The 23,676-nt window shown below is 37.0% G+C and overlaps 1 protein-coding gene across 2 annotated transcripts; it reads right to left on the bottom strand.

Moving 5' to 3' along the window:
• Positions 1-711: 711 nt before the first annotated feature.
• On the bottom strand, positions 712-21,192 carry rtbdn (retbindin). Of its 2 annotated transcripts, XM_038290436.1 has the most exons (6): positions 20,969-21,192; positions 16,571-16,788; positions 16,376-16,475; positions 14,143-14,271; positions 9,191-9,287; positions 1,470-1,817 (listed from the first exon to the last, which is right to left on the bottom strand). In XM_038290436.1, exons 2-6 carry the CDS (start codon positions 16,722-16,724, stop codon positions 1,470-1,472), a joined length of 828 nt encoding a protein of 275 aa, XP_038146364.1. In that variant the 5' UTR covers positions 16,725-16,788; positions 20,969-21,192. The 2 variants fall into 2 exon arrangements, with proteins under 2 accessions (XP_038146365.1, XP_038146364.1); XM_038290437.1 differs by lacking the exon at positions 20,969-21,192 and having other exon boundaries at positions 712-1,817; positions 16,571-16,724.
• Between the last annotated feature and the right edge of the window lie 2,484 nt (positions 21,193-23,676).

Genomic DNA, 23,676 nt, shown 5'->3' with positions numbered 1-23,676 from the left:
ACGTTAATCTGCCATTAATTTACATTCATGTAAACCAGGGATGTCCATAGTATCCCCCTAAGTCTTTTAATAATCCACAAATCAAACTATTTGTCTCTTTTAAGCTAATGCTGATGAAGATTCTCAGCCATCCAGGTCATAGTTATTCTGTAAAAGTAAAAAAAAAAAACCCAAATAAACCAATCCACTGAACTTCGTTTCCAAGGTTTGAAGACGTTTTGAATTGAGAAAGGTTTCTGCACGGGAAGCAAAACGTCTTCAAACCTTTCAAATCAAGTCCAGTGGATTTTTTTGCTTTTTCATTTTTTTTATTTATTTTTTTTTTATGGAAAATCTTTTAAGCTAAGTGTTCATAGTAAGCAGGACCACCCTGATCCAAAGCTGTTTTCTGATAACAAAGTGTTGTTTTGGGGGTTAAAACCTTACTCTTTCATGTATGATGTGTAGAGGGTGCAAATAGGAGAAGAAAATCAAGGGACGGATTTGTTAAATGCAGAATGAATATTTGTCCCTTCAAAGGATTATTTCTGGTCAGAATCCCTGCAGCTCCTCCAGAGTTACCAAGACTAAACCCCTGGTGATTTTTTTCTCCCCTGGGAAATTTCTTGCAAATATCTTGGTAAGTTTACAGATGAGCCCTAATGTTTCCAATGATATATGTGCAGTGTAATCCTTTTTTTAAACGTCTCCTAAAAGACAGAACCAAAATGCTACGTTTAGAACGGTTGTCTTTATTCAGGACGTAAAGAGAGAGAAAAAAACAGACAAAACAAAAACACCAATTTCATCAAGCTCACCATACTTTAGACAAACCAGATCTCCTTTTTTTAAAAACATTTACATCTAACAGCACTTTAACCTCTACAGAAAATTACAAAAAGAACACTCACAGAAACTAGCAGAGCCATCTTATGTGGTATGAACGCTGCCTCAGAGGACTTTCCCCGCTGGGTAGATTTTAAATCTAAATATTCCAGCTACTTCCCAACTATCAGCTCACATGCAACACAGTTTCCAGTCAAAAAACAAACAAAAAACCTAGATTACATTCATAATTATGACTACACTCAGTGACTGTCTCTACTACTTAATGACGAGCAGACTGCACAGAATAGAATCACAACAGTAAGATCTTCATTTAAGAAGTAAGTAACGAACAGCCTAAAGTCAGCTAGATGTCTGAGAAACATTAGATTGTAGGTTTATGGGCATGTAAATCATGTCTGAAGTTGCTTTTAATAATAAAGAATGATTTATTGGATTCATGTATTGCAGAATTTAGCCCAAGCAGAGAAGGGCATGCCTCCATGTTGAGGGAAAACTGTCCAAAAATTGCATTAAAGCCTTCAATTATCTATGTATCAGTGTGGTAAGTCTATTAAGAGGAACAAGGTGAAGACTTTATTTTGACAGTTTAATGCATTGGAAACTGGAGCCATATCTTTACCTAGATGAACATCTAACAGGATCTACAAACCACTCCCACTCCCCTCCACATCCTCTATCTCCACCGACCGCTTGCGGAGCACAGAGTTTGCCCTCCTGCCACTCTTGGTCTGCATCGGCATCTTGGCCTTGCAGGGAGCGCGGTACTGAGGCAGGCCGGTCTTGGTGGTGTCCAGCTCCTCCGGGTCATCCTGCTGGGCTCGGAGGGCCGCGATCACATCCTTATCTGAGGGACTGAGGGTCAGGCAGCCACAGGGACGGCCCTCCCCAACAGTCTCTCCTGCCTCTCCCACTTCCTGCTGGTCGTCTTCTACGGTCATAAAGGCGTCGCCCCAAAGGCTCTCACACAGATCCCTGCCATGCTGATACATCTGAAAACAAAAAGGGCACACAGATGAAAATTTGGTAGAAGCTACAACTTTAAAAGCAAGAGTAACACATTAATTAAAGAAAACCTTACTATTCCTCTTTGATTGGGAGGGCTGTGTTCTCTGATTCAAAACGTGTAAAACATTAAATCAAACAAACAATAAATTTTTTAGTTATAGAAAGTACAAATCAAAGTAAATTCTCTGAATCTCTTTTTAGGTCGATTAGTTACTAATTACACTCCAATGGATAAGCAAAGCAACTAGACTAACTTAAGCTCCAGTATTTCAGTTATAAATCTGCACCTCAAAGATTTCCTCTCTTATTTCTGATTTTTGAAGATCCCAGAAAAGATTAAAAGCCTGCCGGCCTGACCTGCCTCAGTTAAGAAAGAAACTCAGCAAAAGCGGCATTTATTAGAGAGATTCAAGATACAGCTGTAAAAAAACGAACACAAAGAGAAGTCTCCCATTGACCACAAAAACATGATGATGATTCCAAAACATTTTTAGTAAAATATTCTCTGGAAAGACATGAAAAACATGGCAGGTTTTGGAAAGTGTCTGTCCTGTTAAATTAGGTGTGAAACTGACAAACTGTTTTAAGAAAGGAGCATGATGTCCAGAATACAACAGGGTGGTACCTTAAACTCACCAGCTAAATGTAATAATTAAATAATCCAATTCATATAGCCTTCAAAAAGTGGAGACTAGGAATTAGTCCTGCTAAAGTATGGACTGAAATGTCAGATTCTTAAAGGATTTCTTTTTCTTAAAGTCATCATTACTTGGAACTTTTCTTATCAAAACGTTTGTGCTGGGCTTAAGCTAAAACCTATCAGCCAATTTTTTTATTTATTTATTTATTTTTTTTTTTTTGTGGCCTTATTTGTTAAAACCAGAAAAGCCCACAAGGGTGCACTATCCAAAGAACAAATCGTGCTATCTCCCCTTCCATCTCTATTCCACAAAAAGGGTAATTCAAACAATCAGGGACTCACCTGCAGGCAATCAATATGTGTCACTTAATACATTTGTACCTATTGTGTAAGAGACTGGGAAATGATGGGAAACAAAACATGGCTAACTGCTAACATTGGTAACGCTACATCCACATTAAAGCACATGCACACAAGTTAAATTCTCATGCGTATTATTGTCACAGAAAGGGCGGTATTAAATTGGGTCAGATTAAGCTGTTGTTAAATTTTTTTTTCACCAAAAAATGATTGAAGATGAATGTAAAGTCAATTTCAGAAGGGTTTTCTGTTAAATACCACCTAATGACTCCTGTAAATATAATTATGCAGTTATGACTCGCCAAAGGATTTTAAAAATATAATTACAACAAATCAAATAGTTTACAACAATAAGATTTTTATGAAGTGGAAACATATCTTCTGTCGCCCAGAACGGTGGGAATCACCATAGCAACCAATGACATAGCTTTTTCTCTGGCTTTGTATATCATTCAGCACATTTTATTTCCTCTTATAAATCATTATCTAGTAAGAATTAATTCTTTTTGAAAAATAAGTTCTCCTGTAATGATATAGTCTTCTGCACAAAGAGCAACAGCATGTGTCACAGCTGCAGAGCTTTTGTGCATCTTAAGCAAGGGCATGCTTATAGATTTGAAATCGAAGGTGTCTAACCAGCATAAATAAATGTAAGGAATTCCAATTTGCAATCTAGAGGCCGCGTACATATCTCATAATGGTTTTAATCAAATCTAAGCTGAACATGTCCCTTCAACTGCAATGCTGTGGACCATAATAATATTATTCACGGTGTAGGCCTTGCATACAAATGCAATCTTTGCACACTGGCTATAGAGGATGATAAGTGAAACATAGTGTAAAAAGTAATTACCAAAAAAAAACCATTTCCCATAGTTGGGGAGCATTTGAGTTTTAGAATATGGTGTAGGATATTTACTTGTTCTTTTTCTGGGTTGTGTATAAGTGGACGGGTTGTATAGCATCTGTTATATGGAACATCTAAGGGTGTTTTATACATACAGTCTGTAGCAAAAGTATTTATGTATGTTGGGACTTTCATTTTGATTTTGGTTTGGGATTTTATGTGATTGATCAGGAGAACTATACTTTAGGTCAAAGAAAAAAACAAACAAACAAACAAACAAACAAAAAAAACTATGAGTTATCTTGTTTATTTGTCTTTTTAAAAGTGTGATCTGACAGTTTGAACTGATTCTCCTGCTGGAAAGAAGAGAAAGTGTTGGGAGCTGGAGAAATACACCTTTTCTCCAGCAGAGTCCGCCCTGGATCCTCCCTGCTGAGCTGCTCTGCACACCTGCAGCTGATGATCTCATCTGGAGGACCTGGACTACTTAAGCTGCCTTCAGACCTTGCCTCGACGCCGCAGTGTCTTAATCAGTTGGTTAGCACTTAAGCCATAGATCCCTAGTGAACCAAGTCTCCTTTGAGTCCAACCTGGATTCTAACCCTTTTGTCTCTGCTTCCAGGTTTCCTGTTCTTTCTCCTGTGAAGCTCTGGAAGAGCTTAACCTGCCGAGCCAGCCCTCCGAGCCAAACCTGAAGACTCACTCTCTGGATTTCCTAGCAGCTCTGGATACCGAGCTGGAAACACAAGCCAAGGTCAAAACAGCCTTTAGAAGTAAGACGCTGAAACAGCTTAAGGACTCTGCCAACCCAAGCTTTCTCTGGACCCAACAGTTCCGCTCCCAAAGCCTCCTCTACGTTTCATCAAGGTACAAACCTGAACACAATCAGTCAAGTCTCAACCAAGCCTTCGCTAACCAAACTGTCTTTCTCACAGACGCCAGTGAACCGGTCCCAACCCAGAACCATTGCATCAGTCTTTATTATATGTGTGAATTTGCCAATAAACTCTGTTAAACTTTCCATCCATGTCGTCAGTGTTCTGCATATTGGGTCTCCCTGATACCCATCATGACAGAAAGAGGGTGTATAGTTTGAAGCGCACAATCTTTTAAAGTGAGCTATAGAAAACACTCCGAACCCCCTCTCTCTTTCTGGTCTTTTGTTTAGCTTTTATCTTCTTGGAACCAGGAATAAATAGGTGCTTGTATTTTGCAGCCCTCCATACCCACCAGCTTGGTGCTGAGTCCTCCTGATGCTTTCCCCCTGGCCTGCCTGAGCCTCACCTCGCTGCATAAACATCCTCTGAAATAATTGATTTTGCCCTTTTCACAGCTGCTCTGGCCTTGAAAGCGCTTTGCCTCTGCCAGGTGTTTTTCTCTCTCAGGTGGCTTGTTCTACTCCTGCTGCTCTCCTCACCTTGACAACAACATCATCCTTGAGAGCAAATCAGGAAACATGACTATAAAAAACCTTCAGGTTTTGTATAACAGCCTCTGACACCTCCAGCATGCCTCACAGAGTAGATAATAAATGTGAACTGACCCTCAGTCGAGACAGATTGATTAAAATTCCAGTAACTTCTCCTATTTAGGCTGTTTACAGTGTACTGGAAAAGTATTCCTACCTCCTGAACTTTAAATCCTCAATGAGGATTATTAGGATTTTATCTTCTAGAACACAAACCACTACATAATTATGTAGTGTGATGAAAATAATACAAGGCTATTTTCAATTATCCATCACTGTAAAAATGTCCAGAGCTGGATATTGGTTATTTATTCTCCAAGGGGCAGTTTTACATTGTTAAAACACTTTACAGTACAGTATTTTATTCCTTTTCACTATTATGTTATTCTTATACATTTTTCTAAGGTCAATATTTGTGTGAACCTTTTTTCTAGAATCTTTTTGCTGCTTTAAACACCAGAACTTTCCCATTGTGGGACAATAAAGGGATTTTCTATTCTATTCTATTCTATTCTATTTTATTCTATTCTAAACCCTTGGGAATTTTTAACTGTTTTGTTTAGTGACTAAAAGCAGTATTATCTGGTAATTGTTTATTCCAATGAATTCTATTTACCGTACTCAAACATTGTAGCACCTTTTTCCCAATTTCTAACTTTATGTTCAAGTAACTCATTTATTATCATACAAACCATTTGGCCATCAACAAAACAGTGTATTCTGGCAGCTATAGATACTTTTTATACATGTGGCAGCCATCTTGACTTTTGAATTCGAGGTTGGTGAAGAGTCTCTTGCATTCTAAGCTAGAATGTCAACTGTATGCAATATATTTGATGATTTTCTTTAAGTATGTGTTTTTAATGGTTTGCTCTACGATTTAAACCGTCACATTGTAGCTGGTTCTATGTTTATGGTCTATTTAGGGTTTCTCTCAGCCTTACTATGCATTTATGGAGGATTAAAGGGGATAAAATTAAACAGATGAATATATATTGAAAATAAACAACATGAAAAAAGTCATAGAATAAATAAACGTTGCATTGAATTTTCCATCAAAAATTCAGATGTAACATTTATATGTTAATTCATAATGAAACATTTAAATGTAGCATTAAATGAACAGGTGTGCTGTGAAATATCCCATTAAATCATTAAAACTTAATGAAGCACTTTTCAGCAAAAATATTGACCTCAGACTCAAAGCAAACAAGAAAAAAAGCTTTTCTGTGTGGCTGATTGTGAAGCAGCCAATCAGTCTCTACAGAAGCCACAATGATCCCGCCCATTGAGTTTAACAGGGGAAGTTGACAGTTTAGATAATTCCATAATGCATCTGCAGGAAAGACGTCATAAAATAAATAGATACAGTATGAAATAATACAATGTTATTAAATGTAAGAAAGATGAACGAGAAAGATCAAAAGAAGAAAAATAAAATAATTGTTTGAATTTCACAATTTAAAAGGCATTTTTAATTATTCAGTTTTACATTAAATAATTTTATGCTCCATTTATTTGCTTCATGAGGTACTAAAAATCAATAGTAGATATGGTTATTTAGTGGAATAGTTATTAATACATTAATTTATATTATGGTAAATTTGATATATTCAATAATCAAATTATTTGTTAAATAAATGGTATATTTAATTGTTCTGGACATTAAATGAAACATTAATTTACATTTATGTATGTATTTCATGAAATCATTTTATTTAATTTTGTCCCCTTTAACTCTCTATATAGGTTTAGGTCTTTTCTTGTTCTTTGATTTTCCCAGTAACTCAGACCAGCTTCTCTACTTCTGTTGAAGAGAAGCCCTCCCACAGCATCATACTGCAAAGTGCTGTATTAGTGAGCAAGGAGGCCAAAGTGTTCCATTTGGGCTTATCTGTCCAGAGCACCTTCTTTCTCATATTCTCAGTGTGACCGAATGGTTTTTATCACAAATCCCAAACTGCATCCTTCTTCAAATAATGGCTTGTTTTTAATTTTGATTGAGCCCAACACCAATAGCTGCTCTATCACCAGATTCTCCCCACCTGAGCTTTGATCTTTTGCTATTAGTTACCTAACTTCTGATGAGATTATTGCTGTGCCACATTAGGTAGTAGTTTTCAGTAGTTCATTAGTTTTCCATTTGGATATGTCATGGAAAAGTTCAAAGAGAAGGAATACGTTTGCAATCTTCTACTTTTTTGCTACTTCTTGTTATATACGAATTATAGGTCTTGTCCTCATGTTAAGCTAAATGCAACAAATGTAGCTCTGGAGGTCTGAGTGCAGAACAGTGATGTGTTGTTTTTCCAGTGCTTACCTCTCTCCATCACAATCAGAGGCACTGAGTGTCTAACTCTAACAGAAGACCTTGGAAGGTAACAAAAAAAAAAACTAGAAAGAAAAGAGTGAAGCAGAGAGCATCAGAGATTAGCTTCATTTCAAAGGTGTGCTTTAAGATGTGAAAACTGGATGGAATTCATACTGACATCTTTCACAGTCTGCATTCACACATCCTGCTTTCATCTATGCATATTTGCTGTTCAATCATACATTTGCACACATCATCAGATGTTATCCTTGCCGTTTTGCTTTGCAGCACGGCACATATCAGGTAAGCTTAGCCCTATATCTCTGTTGGCAGGACAGAAATGATGTACCGGCACCAATGTGACCCTTTTAAAAAACAAAATGCTCTTGGGATGTGATCTGTTAAATTGTCTGACTGCTTTTAGATTTTTCTAATTGCATTTTCCTATTTAGAACATTTCTGCAAAACAGGCTTAAATTTTTTGCAGCTTTTTGCAGCATTAGCGTTGCCCTACATGAACACAGGCCAAGGCGATCGCACAAAGCCCTAGAAATATGCAGACAATACACCCACAGAATCACAAAGATCTTCTCTCTGAATTCTCGCCCTTAATACACTTTGCAATTTCTGCTTATCATCTAATAACCAGCAGGCAGCCTTATTAGATCTGTGGTCTGTGGGTGTGTGCTCATTCATTTGTGTGTGAGAACGTTATGATAACTGAGGAGAGGATGAAAAAGATAAGGAGGGGCAGTAGAAACACAGAGACAGACAGGCGCATTATGAGACAGATTGTCATGGGGTGTGATGTGTGAGAGTTAGTTTGCTGCAGGCCTCGGCCGCACACCAGTCTCTGCTGTCACGCTTCTTTTCAAATCACCCAGCTGGCCCCTGCCTGGCGAAGCAGGGCCAGACTCTTTCACGCTCCAGCCCACTGCTTTGCCCTGCACTGTTAACCCCCTCTCTCAGCCGCTAACACACTGCGACGCAGATTCAAACTGTCTACCTGCAGAAGACGGAGGATAATGTAGGGGAATCAGAGGGATTCCAGCCACTGAGTGGTTTTTATTCAGTCTGAAGGTTTCAGCTGAGGTGTTTTCAGCTTCAGCTGATGCTAAAAGAGCTGGACAGACTATGTCTGTTTGAAATTTACAGTGCTCTGCAAAAGTAGTCAAGGAATCTTTCAGTTATCACAGCCACAAAAAATTATTGCTGAAAATTACTTGAAACTCCCCAATTTGCAGTTTGTCTCCATCTATGCAGGGAGCACACCAAATATACAGAAGACTCTCGTCAGAAGACCACAAATAAGCTTTTCTGCTTACATGGAAAAATATTAGCTTTACAGGAAAACTGATGCTGTATGCCACCATGAGGATAAACTCTGCATCTTTGTAGTGATATAAAATGGAGGCGGCATTTTTTCATGCAGTTTAAAGGTGATTGGGAGAGGAATGAAACTAAATGCAGTGCAAATACAAAAAAATATGACAAGGATAAAAATTATTCTTTAAGGGGTATGAATTCTTCTGCAAGAGAGAAACTATTACATACAAAGTACAAGTAATAGTAATAGAAACAGTGGTAGGGTTTTCTGGTGTGTGTTTGGACTGTGATGCGGTGACACATAAAACCTGTCTGTAGGACCGTCACTTTGAATATATTAGTGTGTATTCATTAGTCAATTGATAATTATAAAGGAAATGACAAAAGTGCAAGGATTCAGTTTACCTGCTGATACTGAACACAGGTCCCAGTGCAGTTCTGTCCCCTGGGGTCTCTGGCCCAGTTCCGAGCACACGTCATATCCATCCTACAGACATCAAACCTGAAGAAAGGATGCCACAACAAAAAAATAAGAAATGTAAAAAAAAAAACAACCAGCTGCTAAAGCATAGATATTAAATATAAATCATTTAAAAAATGAATCTCTAATTCTCATTATTTGTGCATCTTACAGTATAAGATGCTGCAAATGCTCAGGTAGAAATATGCATTAAGACTCAGAATAGATTAAACAGCTAGCAGCTTCTCTTCAGCTTAGTTTGACATGCTGATGTGTGTGTGTGTGTGTGTTTTTGCAAGCATAACATTCGTAATGAAAAAATGGCAGATATGACTGCTGTTTGTGTGACCAAATGCTTTTAAACTCCTCCAGAATATTGCAGAACAGCGACAAGAGTATATTTGCTGTAAAACACGAAATAACACATAGCACATTTACCCAATACAATATAATCACTAGTAGGTCTTAATCTATTTTTTATCTAATTTAGAATTTTGTTTCAGACAGAAAAAAGGAAAAACAAGCGAATACTAAATATAACAGGTGCGTCATTTTAAAACCTGTTTTGCATTTCATTTAGAAATGGCAAGTCAAATATAATTTTAATCTTTAGTTTCTACAGATTCTCTGCATCACCACACAAACATTAATAGCCCTTCCAGTTAGAAAAAACACATCAAATGCAAATATTACCTCGTATCTACATCAGCAAGGAATATGACACTTATGCTTAATAGATATGGAAATACACAATAACTTTAAGCTAAAAATCTTTTTAAATTCTGTTTTTAAATTAGAAATCCATCAATGTAGGTAACAACATGCAAAAAATATTCCCCTGTTAAAAACATAATTTTAAATATTCCACATTTTTCAATTAAAGAGTTCATTTTGGAAAGCCAGTTTTGTTTTTTTTCTCTTTAGTTTTTACGGTGAGGTAGGCTTCCAGGCTTCCACTGGCTGATTTAAGCCCATGTAATTGTTTTACTCACATCTAAAGCTTAAGACAGCTTGAGTGCCGAGCTTCTACCCTGCAAGGGTAGATGTTCTCAGTTGGCAGGACACACAAAGAGGGCTGTGTTTATACTGCTGGGACAGACAATGTCGGGCAGTTCTAATCAAATATTAGGTTAAGAAATGTTGACTCAGAGAAAATTATCATAAAGAGCGTCATCATTGGAACCCCCCTTTATTCAAGCAGAATAACATATTAGCCTTTAATCTGCTAATAGTTACCACAGGTATGTTCAATATCTATGTTGGGAGTAACTGCATCACTTAAAGGTATAGAGGATGATCTTTTATTTCCGGGTGGATCATCTAAATAATTGGTCCTCCTAATTGTCAATCATTCTGGTGATATGTTTATGTAAGGCTGTCCTACGTGCTCGTCTTGTTAGCTATGTTTTTCTGCGCATGCACCCTTAGGCGTTTATGTGTGGTGAAATACGGTTTTAGACAGTCATTGAAGCTCATCTTTCTCACCATAGTTCTTTGAAAATGGCGAGGGATGTAAGAGAAAAAGTGTCTACGAAGTGTATGAGAAGAAAAGAAAGGCCTCATTAGAGGCAGATATATCCCAGAATGCTTTGCACAGAGAGCTCTCCTCAAAAAGCACTATGGGATTTGCTGTCACTGTGGCCTGCTGTCTCCATGGGCTGTCGTTACCCGACAGCAGCGACTACAATAATAGCAAAGATGGCGCAGGCACCTGGCGGTGGAGGAGTGACGTGACTAACGGAGCAACAATCAGTGATCATCCACTATATAGTCCCCACTCTATATAGTAACCGAGAGATTTAGGGGTTAGGGCGGATGTTTGGGCACAGTAAGCTTGTATGAGCTATGAGAACAGCAACTTTTAAACAGAGCGTGCAGGAGGAGAAATGGCTTGTGCATGCTCTCGCGCATTTTTTTGAGAGGGCGGGTCTTTTAAAAAAACTCACGAAAATCCTCCACAATACCTTTAATAATGGTGCAAGTAACAGCGTTATCTCTGCATTAAAAATATAATCTAATTAATAACTACTTTTCAAATGGTGGTAACTCAATAGGAACTGAACTGACTGCTTTCTTGAACAAAAATGCTCGCTGAAGTCAAAGGTTAAATATTTCTGTGATTTGCTCATTATGTGCGGGAAAAATACTTAATGTATGTCAATAGAAAGCATTTTTAATATTTAGAAGCTACAAATCTTAACTGACAGCTGGTTGTCTTTATCAATACATATTCTTTACTTTTCACTTGAATGATGTAGCATTTTTTTTCCAGACTCAGTGATTATGAGGTTCTGATGCATTTTTGGGGGGGCTAGTGTAACCCTTGTTTCATTATATTGCAATGTATATTTCATTTTTGTTTATTTGCTTTGAAAGCACATCATCATACCTTTTTAAATAGACAATTGAAGACTGTCAGTGTGCAAAAACTAACTCTAAGACATCTAATTTGCTTTATTGTTCTTTTATTATAAACAAAAACTTAATCCTAAATCTAATTTCAGAATAGATTAAACAGCTAGCAGCTTCTCTTCAGCTTAATTTGACATGCTGATGTGTGTGAGTGTGTGTTTTTTGCAAGCATAACATTCGTAATGAAACAATGGCAGATATGAATGCTGTTTGTGTGACCAAATCCTTTTAAACTCCTCCAGAATATTGCAGAACAGCGACAAGAGCATATTTGATATAAAACACAAACACACAGCACATTTACCCAATATAATATAATCACTAGTAGGTCTTAATCTATTTTTTATCTCGTTTAGAATTCTGTTTCAGACAGGAAAAAGGAAAAACAAGCAAATACTAAATTTAACAGGTACGTCATTTTAAAAGCTGTTTTGCATTTCATTTAGAAATGGCAAGTCAAATATAATTTTAATCTTTAGTTTCTACAGATTCTCTGCATCACCACACAAACATTAATAGCCCTTCCAGTTAGAAAAAAGACATCTAATTTGCTTTATTGTTCTTTTATTATAAACAAAAACTTAATCCTAAATCTAATTTCAGAATAGATTAAACAGCTAGCAGCTTCTCTTCAGCTTAATTTGACATGCTGATGTGTGTGAGTGTGTGTTTTTTGCAAGCATAACATTCGTAATGAAACAATGGCAGATATGAATGCTGTTTGTGTGACCAAATCCTTTTAAACTCCTCCAGAATATTGCAGAACAGCGACAAGAGCATATTTGATATAAAACACAAACACACAGCACATTTACCCAATATAATATAATCACTAGTAGGTCTTAATCTATTTTTTATCTCGTTTAGAATTCTGTTTCAGACAGGAAAAAGGAAAAACAAGCAAATACTAAATTTAACAGGTACGTCATTTTAAAAGCTGTTTTGCATTTCATTTAGAAATGGCAAGTCAAATATAATTTTAATCTTTAGTTTCTACAGATTCTCTGCATCACCACACAAACATTAATAGCCCTTCCAGTTAGAAAAAAGACATCTAATTTGCTTTATTGTTCTTTTATTATAAACAAAAACTTAATCCTAAATTTAATTTCTACATAATTATTTTGCAACTCTTGCGATTCTTCTTTTCTGAAGTGGTCCTTTTAATTAACTATTTCATGTATTAATTATTATAAAAGCTTCTTATATTTCATAATTGAACCTCCAGTCATATTTGAAGCTCTGATAACAGTGAATGTATTAAATTGTTTGACATTTAAGATCATAAAAGGAAACTACTTACTTGATTGTGCAGTAACTAAGCCCTTACCCAGTTACTTTTTTAGAGAAGTATGTAGTAACTAAGTAACCTTTTTAAAGTAACATTCCCAACTTTTGTTTATTATTCATATTCTGAACAACTAAATAGTCAAACAAATAATAGAGAAAGTAAATATTTAAAACAGCTTTTTATAATAAATGTAAAGTTTGTTACTCAGTGTCAACTATTGGTGAATTGAAAGCCTTTATGGAAATTGTGAGAATGTATATATGGCTTAACAAACTGATAAAATAATTAATTTCAAGTTCAAATAGTTTTTTGTTTTTTTTAATCCAATTTCCCTGTTGGGAACTAGTCGTTGACTATATTGTGACAGGAATTTGGGACAGGTGGCAAAGGTCAATGGACAGAACTGAGGCCTCTGAAGGAGGGTTGGTTGCTTTACATCTACAGAACCTGTGAAAGGCGTTTCTATAGAAACATCGGTGTCACTTTAGCCTGGTTTATGGATAGAAATGCTAACCCAGTATGCTAGCTCAAACCCACAACACAACCCTATATAACTGAACAACTGAAGCCTGGATGGCTCCATATCTGACAAAATTCTGTGTCAGCAAATTGCATTGTGTTTAACATGGCACCTATTAGGATGTAGAAAATGCAACTCTTGTCCATTTTGCGCTTTAGACCACATGATCTGCAGTCAGACTGTGGATTTGTCTCTTCAAATAATCTGCACAAATAGGATATTGTTTCTCTCATTTTGGTCTTGGAAAAAACAGCAAGCACGTTTGATGTCCAAATGTTTATTCAGATGCAGCTTAAAGCCTTTCAGAACAAATTCCCAAAGCATGAAAGCAGATTAAAAATCTGAGTTCAGTGGGAAGTTTTTAAACGTTTTTCTTTACGAGCTCTCAAATGACTTGTCTCAGCCTCTTCAAATCCTCTTTCTGTGTTTGCTGTATTTTGCTTTGTCTGATATTCCAAGGATTATCTCCTATTTCCATCCACAAAAAGAACAATAAGACTCAACCCCAGCTCCTTGTTTCTCTTCTGAGCCAAGAAATTTCAGATTTTATTTATAGGGCACTCTCCCCTGTACTGAACACTGTTTTTTCAACAAAACTGCCACCTTTCCCTTGTGGAGGTTTAAGTGAGAGGAGGACGGGTACTGAGTTTCCATTTTGTGTTTGGCAGCCTTACCAGTCGCGGCAGAAGCTGTGGCAGAGTGGCACCGCCTGGATGTATGAGCGGCGGTGAGGATGAGGCCAGCGGGAGGCGTCAGGGGAGCAGCGGTAAAAACACGACACGCGCTTCAGATAGCCTTCGCACCTGCAGAGACAGATGGAAACGTTTTTTTACCCGCATGGGAAGTCATCAAGCACAAACTCTCGCTGACCCAAAATGTCACTAGATAGATAAGGACAGGAAGGACAAATCAAAAAACATGACATTTAACCTACTGGGCTCATGCAAAAACAAATTTATAAATATGTGAAACTTTCAAAAGTCTTTGCTTTCCTTAGGTCTTTTAATATACATTTCAACATCTTATACCAGGATGTACTTTTTCTTGATGTAACATGAAGGTTTGAAGTTCACATACTTTGAATCAGGTGGATTATAACCTAATGTGACCAAATATGGAAAGGATCAAGGGGTGTGGCTACTTCTGAGAATATGATTATAAAAACACCTGCGTGGGCTGCACAAGCATGCAGCTTGTAGCACTGTTGCCTTGCAACAAGAAGATTCCGGGTTTGAATCCCATCTTTATGCATAGAGTTTGCATGTTCTCCCTGTGCACAAATAGGTTTAGGTACTCCAGCTTCCTCCCGCAGCCCCAAAACATGACAATTAAGTTAATTGGGATGACTTAATTGTGTGTGTGAGTGTGTGTGTGTATGCTTGTATGTCTATGTCCCTGCAATACACTGGCGACCAGTCCAGGGTTTACCCCAACTGCCGTAGATAGCCCACGCCCCACTGCGACCCGAACAGAATAAGCGAGAGAAGATGGATGGATATACAGCTGTGCTTGAAAATTGAAAAAGTAATAATAAACAAATGTTTACTAAATGATAAGTTAGTAAAATAAAATATTGATTTTGAGTTTTTTTTTTTTTATAAATTATAAAAAAACAAACTGTCCCTGAAAAATGAAAGTTAATTGCTTGTGAACAGTGAACTAACATACCAAGAGTGTAAATTTGTGATGTAATTTGTAGAGGAAACTCTAAGGGTGGCGGCTGATGGACCTACTGTTACTCGACTGGAACTCTTTCATTAGTTGTTAGTATTTTCCAAAAATGCCTTTTAGTGCATTAATGCATAAACATAAATGGTAAAATTGGAAATATACTTTATTGCATGTTGCATATTCTAGTAAATCTGTTTCACCTTTAAATCTGCAGCTGTCCCTACTGCTTTATGTGCTCTGTTTAAAAAGATTTTTTAACCTCTTTACTAATATAATGATGCCAGAAATTAAATTTCAAGTTATGTAGAAGCTCTATAGTCTGATTCTGTCCGTACAATAAGAAAACATGTAAATTTTAACCTGTAACTGAGAAGCCAAGCTTTTAGAGTGAAGAAGAACACAACATTTAAACTATATTTTCTCGAGCTTCTTGCATTATAATAATAACTTGTATAAACTTACAATCTTTTGCCGTTTTTGCGGAAAAAGCTCTATATGTCTAATGAATGGATTTTTCAGAGGCATCTCTAATTTTTTTTTACCTACATGAAAGTAGCTGCTGGTTAATATTCAGTGAGCGCTGCTGTGTGTCTCTCTTTCAACCACGTAGCTACTATTTACACAGTGAAATGCGACCGTAAAGCAAATGTCTCAAAACAACAAATCCCATGATGTTACACCGAGAGGCGGGACATGGGAGCAGTGCGAGAGAGGAAAAAACCACAGACTCAAAATGCTCTGAAGACAGATAGCTGCACCCAACATCTGTTACCTTTGGCTAAGGAAAATGAGCGGAAGGGGGGGAAAAAAGGAAATTATTAGTGGGGACATGTCCACACCAGTCCTTTATAAAGTTACGCCTGTGCAACATACACGTCAAAAGGTGCAGAAGTCTTATTGAACATTTCCTGACATTACAGAAAACAACTGATTCCAGTGGTGGCCTCTAAGTGTTGCTCAAAAAAATTTTAGTTCAGGAGCTCCACCAGGCTTTTTTGACTTGTTTTACTTATTAATGCACACACTAAGTATATATGTACTTTCTTTCTAATCAATGTAATGATTTCCATTTCTTTTTAATTTGACATTACTTTTTTCAATTTCAATATATTTTACTGGCAGATTTTTTTCTGTCTTTAATGGTACGTAAACTGTCAAGCACAACTGTAGGAGACGAAGAAATAATGAAAAAGTTAAATGAGAGGATGGTGTAGCAGGAGAACAGATGTAACTTACTCAGGGCTCAGAGGGCCACACTTGTCCCATGGTTCATTCTTATTGCTGTCAGAGGGAACATAAGCAATATCCTGGATATCTTCTTCAGTGCAGCAGCTGTCTGCAGCAGAGAGAACAAAAAAAAGAAACATAACAGTTACTATCTTATCTGCCTGCTCACACATACATTTAACATCATAGAGCATGCACACTCACTGTCGGCGTACAGCCCACACTCAGATAGGTTTGGCTCTGGACCGGGCGTGGCCTTGTGCTTGCCGTCTTGGAGACAGACGCCCTCTGAGCGGACCCCGCTGATGGCTGCCAGGTATATGCATAGCAATAGCAGAGGGGGAGATGTGATGGCCATCTCAGCTGATATATGCACCAACGGAAAGGAGTTCAGCACAATGGAGAGCGGCCGACGATGCACCCTGACATCAAAACACAGTGTAAATAACAGAACTACTGCCTGATGACACATAACACTGATACCGTATTTAGTTAGGGTGAGTTGATTTCTGAAGTGTGGAAGCAAGCTTCTGCCATCTTCAATGCTTGTTTTTTAGATAATTGATTAGGGCAGTTCCCCAGCATGCACGGCAGAAATGGGCATTACAGCCATTCTTTTAGGAAACATTTCTATTTTCAAACCAAGCTTTCCTTAATTTACTTTGTATATCTTTGATATTACAGCAAACCTTGGCTTTGAAAGACTTTACTGTAATTTAACTGCACATTAATAATGACGATAAGACAAGGGTTTGTGTGTGTGTGTGTATTAGGGTTGTCACGATACTAAACTTTTCAACTCGATACCGATACTAAGAAAAATATTCGATACTCGATACCATTTTCGATACCACAAAAATAAAAACAAAGACTCCAAAATTCTACAGAAATATTTTCATTAATAAATAAAATACAATAAACAAATACAATAAAGGTTGTATGCTGTGCACAATATTAGGCAAGCTTGATAAAAAACTTTAAAATTAAGTGTTCCTTCCTTGGCTATGCTTTGCACACATAACAATAACACTAGCCAAACCGGTTAAGAAACAAAAATAATTCTCAGCAGCTGCACCTCTTTCAAAAACAAAGTCTAAAACTAAAAAGTGCACAGAATTATTCAATCACACAGTGTTCTGAAAGTGCATTGTCCTCTATTCTGCACTTTAGATGAATGACTGCTTAGGTGCCACTGGTGGTGGCACGGTATCGATACTTTTAAAAATGTTTCAGTATCGATACTTTTTTGAGTATCGATACTTTTGACAACCCTAGTGTGCATGTATATGTATATATATTTATATATAAGGTATGTGCAATAAAGACTGAACTGGACAAAAATATTACATTTGACAAGAATAAAGACAATATAAATAGTGAAAGTATCTGTAGCAGCAGTGAATGTGATCGTGAATATGGTGGTAATGTAAATGACGCTGAAAAGGATTGTTAAACTTTTTTTTTTATACTTTAGATTCTTTTTATAAACTTAAGTCATAAATAGAAAACATCTAGGTTGCTTAATCTCCTAAGCCCTAAGATCTATTTTTTTTTAAATGTACATTCAAACTTTATAAGGCATTTTTGAACTTGTGCAATGTCTAAAAGAAGAAAAAATTAAAATAGGCCACATAAATACCACCATAGCTAGGACTTTAGCAAAGGTTTTTCCACAATCGGGCCTCAATAGACTGTGCCCTCCTACCTGCATGTCACTGAATGTTACTATCAGCTAACAGAACGTTCTTTGACGGTGATGAATATTTGATAGTCATTTGTTTTGGAAAATATTAAATGGGGTTAAATTCCCAAAGAACAAAATTTCAGCTAAAAAAACTAACAGATGTTTACATACAAAATGTCTTACTCTTGTTGAAAAAAAGTAAATACACACAATAAATTGAATCTAGAATTGTAGCCAATCTCGTGTCAACTCAACAAGCATTCCTTAGTTTTGCTTAAGGTTTTTTGCATTATCAGAAATAGCTAAAGAAGGGTAGAGTCAGAGGCATAACTCATGTATTTGTACCTGTCCTAAACATCAAATTAAACCACCTATCATTGTTTTTTGGGCGAATTTGATGATCGGTAAGTGGAAAAATTTTTAGAGTAATCCAAATTATTGTTATTGTTATAAATTGCGTTTTGCTTTTTTGCGTGGCATTTGTGCTGTGGGCAGTGGATATAAGAATGAGGTAATTACTTTTGTAGAGGAGTTTCAAGTTTTTAATCTGGACATGCAGTGTGTGTGAGTCTCAGAGTTAGTTAGCATCTAATATTATTGTTACTAAATAGGGCATTTGAGAAACTTTTTTTAAAAACATTATTGTAACAATATTTTAAAGATTTCTGAAATCCATATTTTAAATTCCTGGAAACACTGACGCGTAAGACAAACAACACTGACTGCAATGGAGTTTCACTGACATGAGAAATAAAGACTTCAGCAACACTTGGTTCTGCTGGAGGTTTCTTCCTGCTAAAAGGGAGTTTTCCTCTCTACTGTCACTACAATCATTCTCACTGTGAGGGATTGCCTTTGAGTCAATGAGTCGATGCAATCAGCTGGTTTTCCTTAGATAGAAAACTTTCAATCAATTTGACTGTATGATCTGGCTGAACTGTAAATTGCATTGAGATGACGTGTTGTAAACTGGCGCTATATAAATAAAGTCAATTGAAATAGTAGGGATGCACGATATTGGGATTTTGGCCGATATCCGATATGCTGATATTTTAAAACTCATGTAGCCGATAACCGATATCGATACCGATGTTAAAGCTGGACAAAAATAAGTAGCCATTGAAAATAGCAGTTTTATTATCCATTTCTGACACTTTGAAAAATAATATACTAAAATATATTTTCATATGCTGATATCAAATTGATTTTTTAAAACGCGGTATCGATCTATTTTACTTTCAAAATCTCGTGAAATTTCATCGTTTTGTTACAAACTCTCGTGATATTTTGCAAATTCTTGTGAGATTTTGTTAGTAAAATAGATCGATACCGCCTCAATATATCAACATATAAAAATATGGCAAAATTTCGTGAATTTTCGGGGTATTTCGTAGCATAAGGATGACATATAGCAATATTTCATTAGTAAAAGAGATTGATATGGTGTTTTTAAATGGCAATATATCAGCATATGAAGATATTGTGATATTTTAATGTATCAATATTTTTCCCTCGTCTTTAGAAGTTTTTAAGTCTGTAAAAAAGAAGTTTTTGAGGAAGAAGAAGTAGTATTTTTTTTTTTTTAAACTTTAGAAACTCAGAAGCTGATCAAATATCGGGTTAAATATCGGTGGGGTGGCCGATGTCCGATATTCAGTTTTGAGGCCGATACAGGCCGATACCGATAGGGGGCCGATTATATCGTGCATCCCTATGAAATAGCATGTCATGGTTGAGATGATGAATTAGGATAATTAAGTGAATTTTCACCTATATGGTGCCGTTGTGAAAACTCTAAATTGTATCCCTCTTTGGAATCAGATCCACCTTAAGTAAGGATAACCATCGAAATATTTACTTAGAGCAGTGCTTTGGGTGATTTGGGTGCCCTAAGTGCAAATGCTTTGTTGAAAAACAACAAAACAACAAAAAATGACCCATTTGTTAATGACAAATTTTCTTGTCCTAAGGAATTTCTATTATTCAATCAACAAGTTTATGTTTGCAATAGGTGATAGATTTCCATTGCCTGTGGTACTTGTGGTTTTCCATTGTGAGGGAAACCATTCAAGAACAGCCACCCAGCTGACCCAGACATTGTGGGCCTAATTAGCAGGCAGTGAGGCAGGGTGCAGAGATGGAAGACATGCATAGTTGTTTAATTTGAGCAGCTCCTGGCCAGTGTGCAGACTAACCTACATAGCACTACTTAAACAAATCTGTCTGACGTGACTGAAATAAACTCAGACTTGGACCTCCATGTGTTTGTTGTTTCACACTTGGGGAATCAACTCAACAGGAAGGTTTTTGGAGCTACATGGAGATTTAAAGCCTGACCAAAATATAGAATAAAAAAATAGACCTTATTTATAGCCTCATAAAACAATAACATTTTATTCAACAAACATTATTTATCAAACATATTATGTTAAATTTGAATGAATATTTCTAAAAAGAACCATCTTTATAATCAAACAGTTGTTTTTAATATGAATTATGGAAATGTGAATTAATTCAATGAAAAACATTTTTTACAGTGTAGTAAAGCTTCTGACCCAAGGTGGGAAGACTGGAGAAAGAAATATAAACAGGGGAATTTAAAGGTATCTGTTGGGATTTGCTTGACCTGTTCTGCAATGTTAGAAGCGAGTCTCCATCAATATGCTGGGGTCTGAGTAACTGGGGCTAAAAATGAGATTTTCAAGTTAAGGCGATTTATAAAAGCTTCAACTTAAACATCCAAAAGTGCTTTTCATTAGTGACTTTGTGACCCCTTTAATGACCTTTAAATGCGCATATTCCTCCCTTTCCTTCCCCTATATTTTTAATAGTGATGTAGATTATTGGCTTTTAATTCCTAATCTCAGTGTCAGTCGTTAAATAAAATCAAGCCCAGCCGATCTGCGCTGCTCTCTCACCTGTTCGCGGGGTTAAAATAACGCTGGTCCGTCGGAAGCGGCTCGGTTGTGCGCGGTTCCCCGCCCCGATGTGTTGCTGAGTCTCCAGCGGCTGCAGACTGCGCGCTCCTCCTGCTCCTGTCTCTGTGCTGCCTCTGGTCTCCGCTGCTCCAGGGGGCCACTGCTCCTCACTTTGTCACCGGTTTAGATGAAAAACATGTCAGCCCCTTCCAACAAGCTCCTCACCCCCTCCTCCCTCCTCCATCTGCCACATGCTGGGATGTCCTGTCCCTCCCTCCCTCCCTGCCTCCCTCCTGCACGCACGCACTGAAAGAACCGAGCTCTGTCCTTGTTAATCTCCCAATAGGATGTTTTCCAAATCCTCCTTGTTGACAGCCTTCCTTCCACCGCTCCAAGTAAAGCTGTAGATGTAACCCCAGAAAAATAAATTTGATTTAAAACTGAACTGCCCTTCAGTCCCAGAGGCAAACAAACAGGTGCTGAGTCACACCTGTCCAGCCTCACACTCCCTGAGGTCAGGACTTTTTTGCAGATGACAGGGTGAAAGTGGCGGTTACAGCTGAGATTTAATACTGGCTGATATGCTGAGGCCAGAGAACATGAATCTCTGCACGGTGAACTCACTGCGGCAGAAACCGTTTCCCCTTCAAAAAGACAGAGCTCACTTCAGATTACTTGTCTGTTTCCAGTTCTGCTAAATAAAAGTAGACTGATTTCTAATTAAAATGAGGTAAACAGTTGCGCTGAAGTGCATAAGCTGAGGTGTTATGTAAACATGTGAGCAGGTTTACCCTCAGTGTCGCCTCTTTCTTGTAATCTCACATCCTCTTGGGACCTGTTGTGCCTGCCTAATCCCTGACTGGGTTCATCTCTTTCTCTCTGGCTCCAGAGCTCTCCTTGGACTTTTGGCCCTAAGAGCAGATGGGGACTGTTTTGTGGCCTAGATATACAGGTTTAAGTCATACTCCTTAAACTTTTTATCTATCTTTTCATCATAGAGAGCACTGTTCATTCCATCATCTGGATATGGAAAGACTTTGAACTGGATGTGGGCGGATTCATCTTAAATATCAATCATATCAACACCAAGCTGGTATCAAAAAGATGATATCAATACCATCATGGGGGGAATTGTTACTTTACCTTTAGATTTATTATTTTATGCACTGCTGCTATTTCAGGAGATCGCTGTGTTGCTTTTTATTATTATTATTATTATTATTATATATATATATATATTTTTTTTTTTTACAGCGTCCTGTCTGGCAATGTGGCAATAAGAATAATTGTCTTGATGCCAAAAAGAGCCCAACAGATTTTTCTTTCGCAAGTGGAGCAATACGGCTATTGCCATAGTGTTCCGCTTGTTTTATGCATATAAATTGCTTTATTATAATTATGCAGGGAGTATTACAGATTATATGGACACTACAATGTAAGAAGAGGAAAAACAGAAAAAAAGGAGAAAAGATGAAAGAAAGAGGAGATAGAAGGGAGATAATGATAAAACATTTTCAGTCTGCTTCATCACCTGCAAAGAGATGGAAAAAGAACAGCACAACCAACAGACATGGTACGAGACATACAACAAAGTAACACCTAGATACTATCGCTGAAGAAGTATTATTTAATCTGACATGTACTCTACGTTACCTGAAGATAAGAATATGGGCTTTCGCTCTGTTTCACTGCAAAGTGGATTCAGTAAAATCCAGAAAGTACCTGGGGTGAAATGTATTTTTTTTGTAGTTTATGAACTCTCTACCTAATAGCAGATTATGTTTTTATCTTTACCCTCAAATATGTTTTGCAAATTTTTTAGTTCAGAAAAAAATGCTAATATTTGTCCTATTTTCTATTATTTCTGTTTGTTTACATTAATATCATGTTATCAAAGTTATTCAACAAAGATAAAAGCACAGAAAAACATTTAAAGGTTGGAAGTTTGATATGAAACTTAGACATAAAAAACTATCTGTATTGATATTGTTGATATTATCAGCAGAACTTGCTTTGCATTTATTTAGCATTAAAACAGTACTAAAATAAGCAATATGGCACACCTCTGAACCAACTACAAAACTATTAAGATATAGCTGTCCGCCTACAGTAAACAGGGTTTTGTTTTTGTATTTAAATGGGCTATGTAAAAAATGTAGCGCTGACATGGTAACTCTGGAGAAGCTGTAGAGATCCACAGCTAAGGTGGGAGAATCTGTTGTTATAACAATTATCGTTTTTACTCTCAATAAACCTTGTCTTAATCAAAAAGTGGCAAGAAGAAATGGATTCCAAGAATAAAACTACACTGTAAAAAAAGAAAAAAAAGAAAAATAAGCATGACATTGATATTAATAATGTTGGTCATTTTAAAACATATTTCTATTTGATGCAGATCAGTGTGGTGGTTGGATGACTGAAACAGAGCAGCAATGCCAGCACTGCGGTCCGTCTTTTATGGTGTCCAAAGGACAGGAAAATATAGGATATCTTTTAATGGTAAATATTATCAGCCATAACAGAATCAGAAATACTTTAATAATCCCAGAGGGAAATTACTTTATTCTCTGCATTTAACTCATCCCCTTGGGGAGAAGTGGGCTGCCATTGTGCGGCGCCCGGGGAGCTGTGTGGGGTTAAGAGTCTTGCTCAGGGACCCAGAGTGGCAGTCTGTGGGAGTGGGGGATCGAACTCACAACCTCAAAGCC

Source organism: Cyprinodon tularosa, unplaced genomic scaffold, assembly GCF_016077235.1.
Source record: "Cyprinodon tularosa strain WSP-4 unplaced genomic scaffold, ASM1607723v1 ctg280, whole genome shotgun sequence".
In the NCBI taxonomy this organism is placed as follows: domain Eukaryota; kingdom Metazoa; phylum Chordata; class Actinopteri; order Cyprinodontiformes; family Cyprinodontidae; genus Cyprinodon; species Cyprinodon tularosa.
This window is presented reverse-complemented; position numbering and strand designations above follow the sequence as displayed.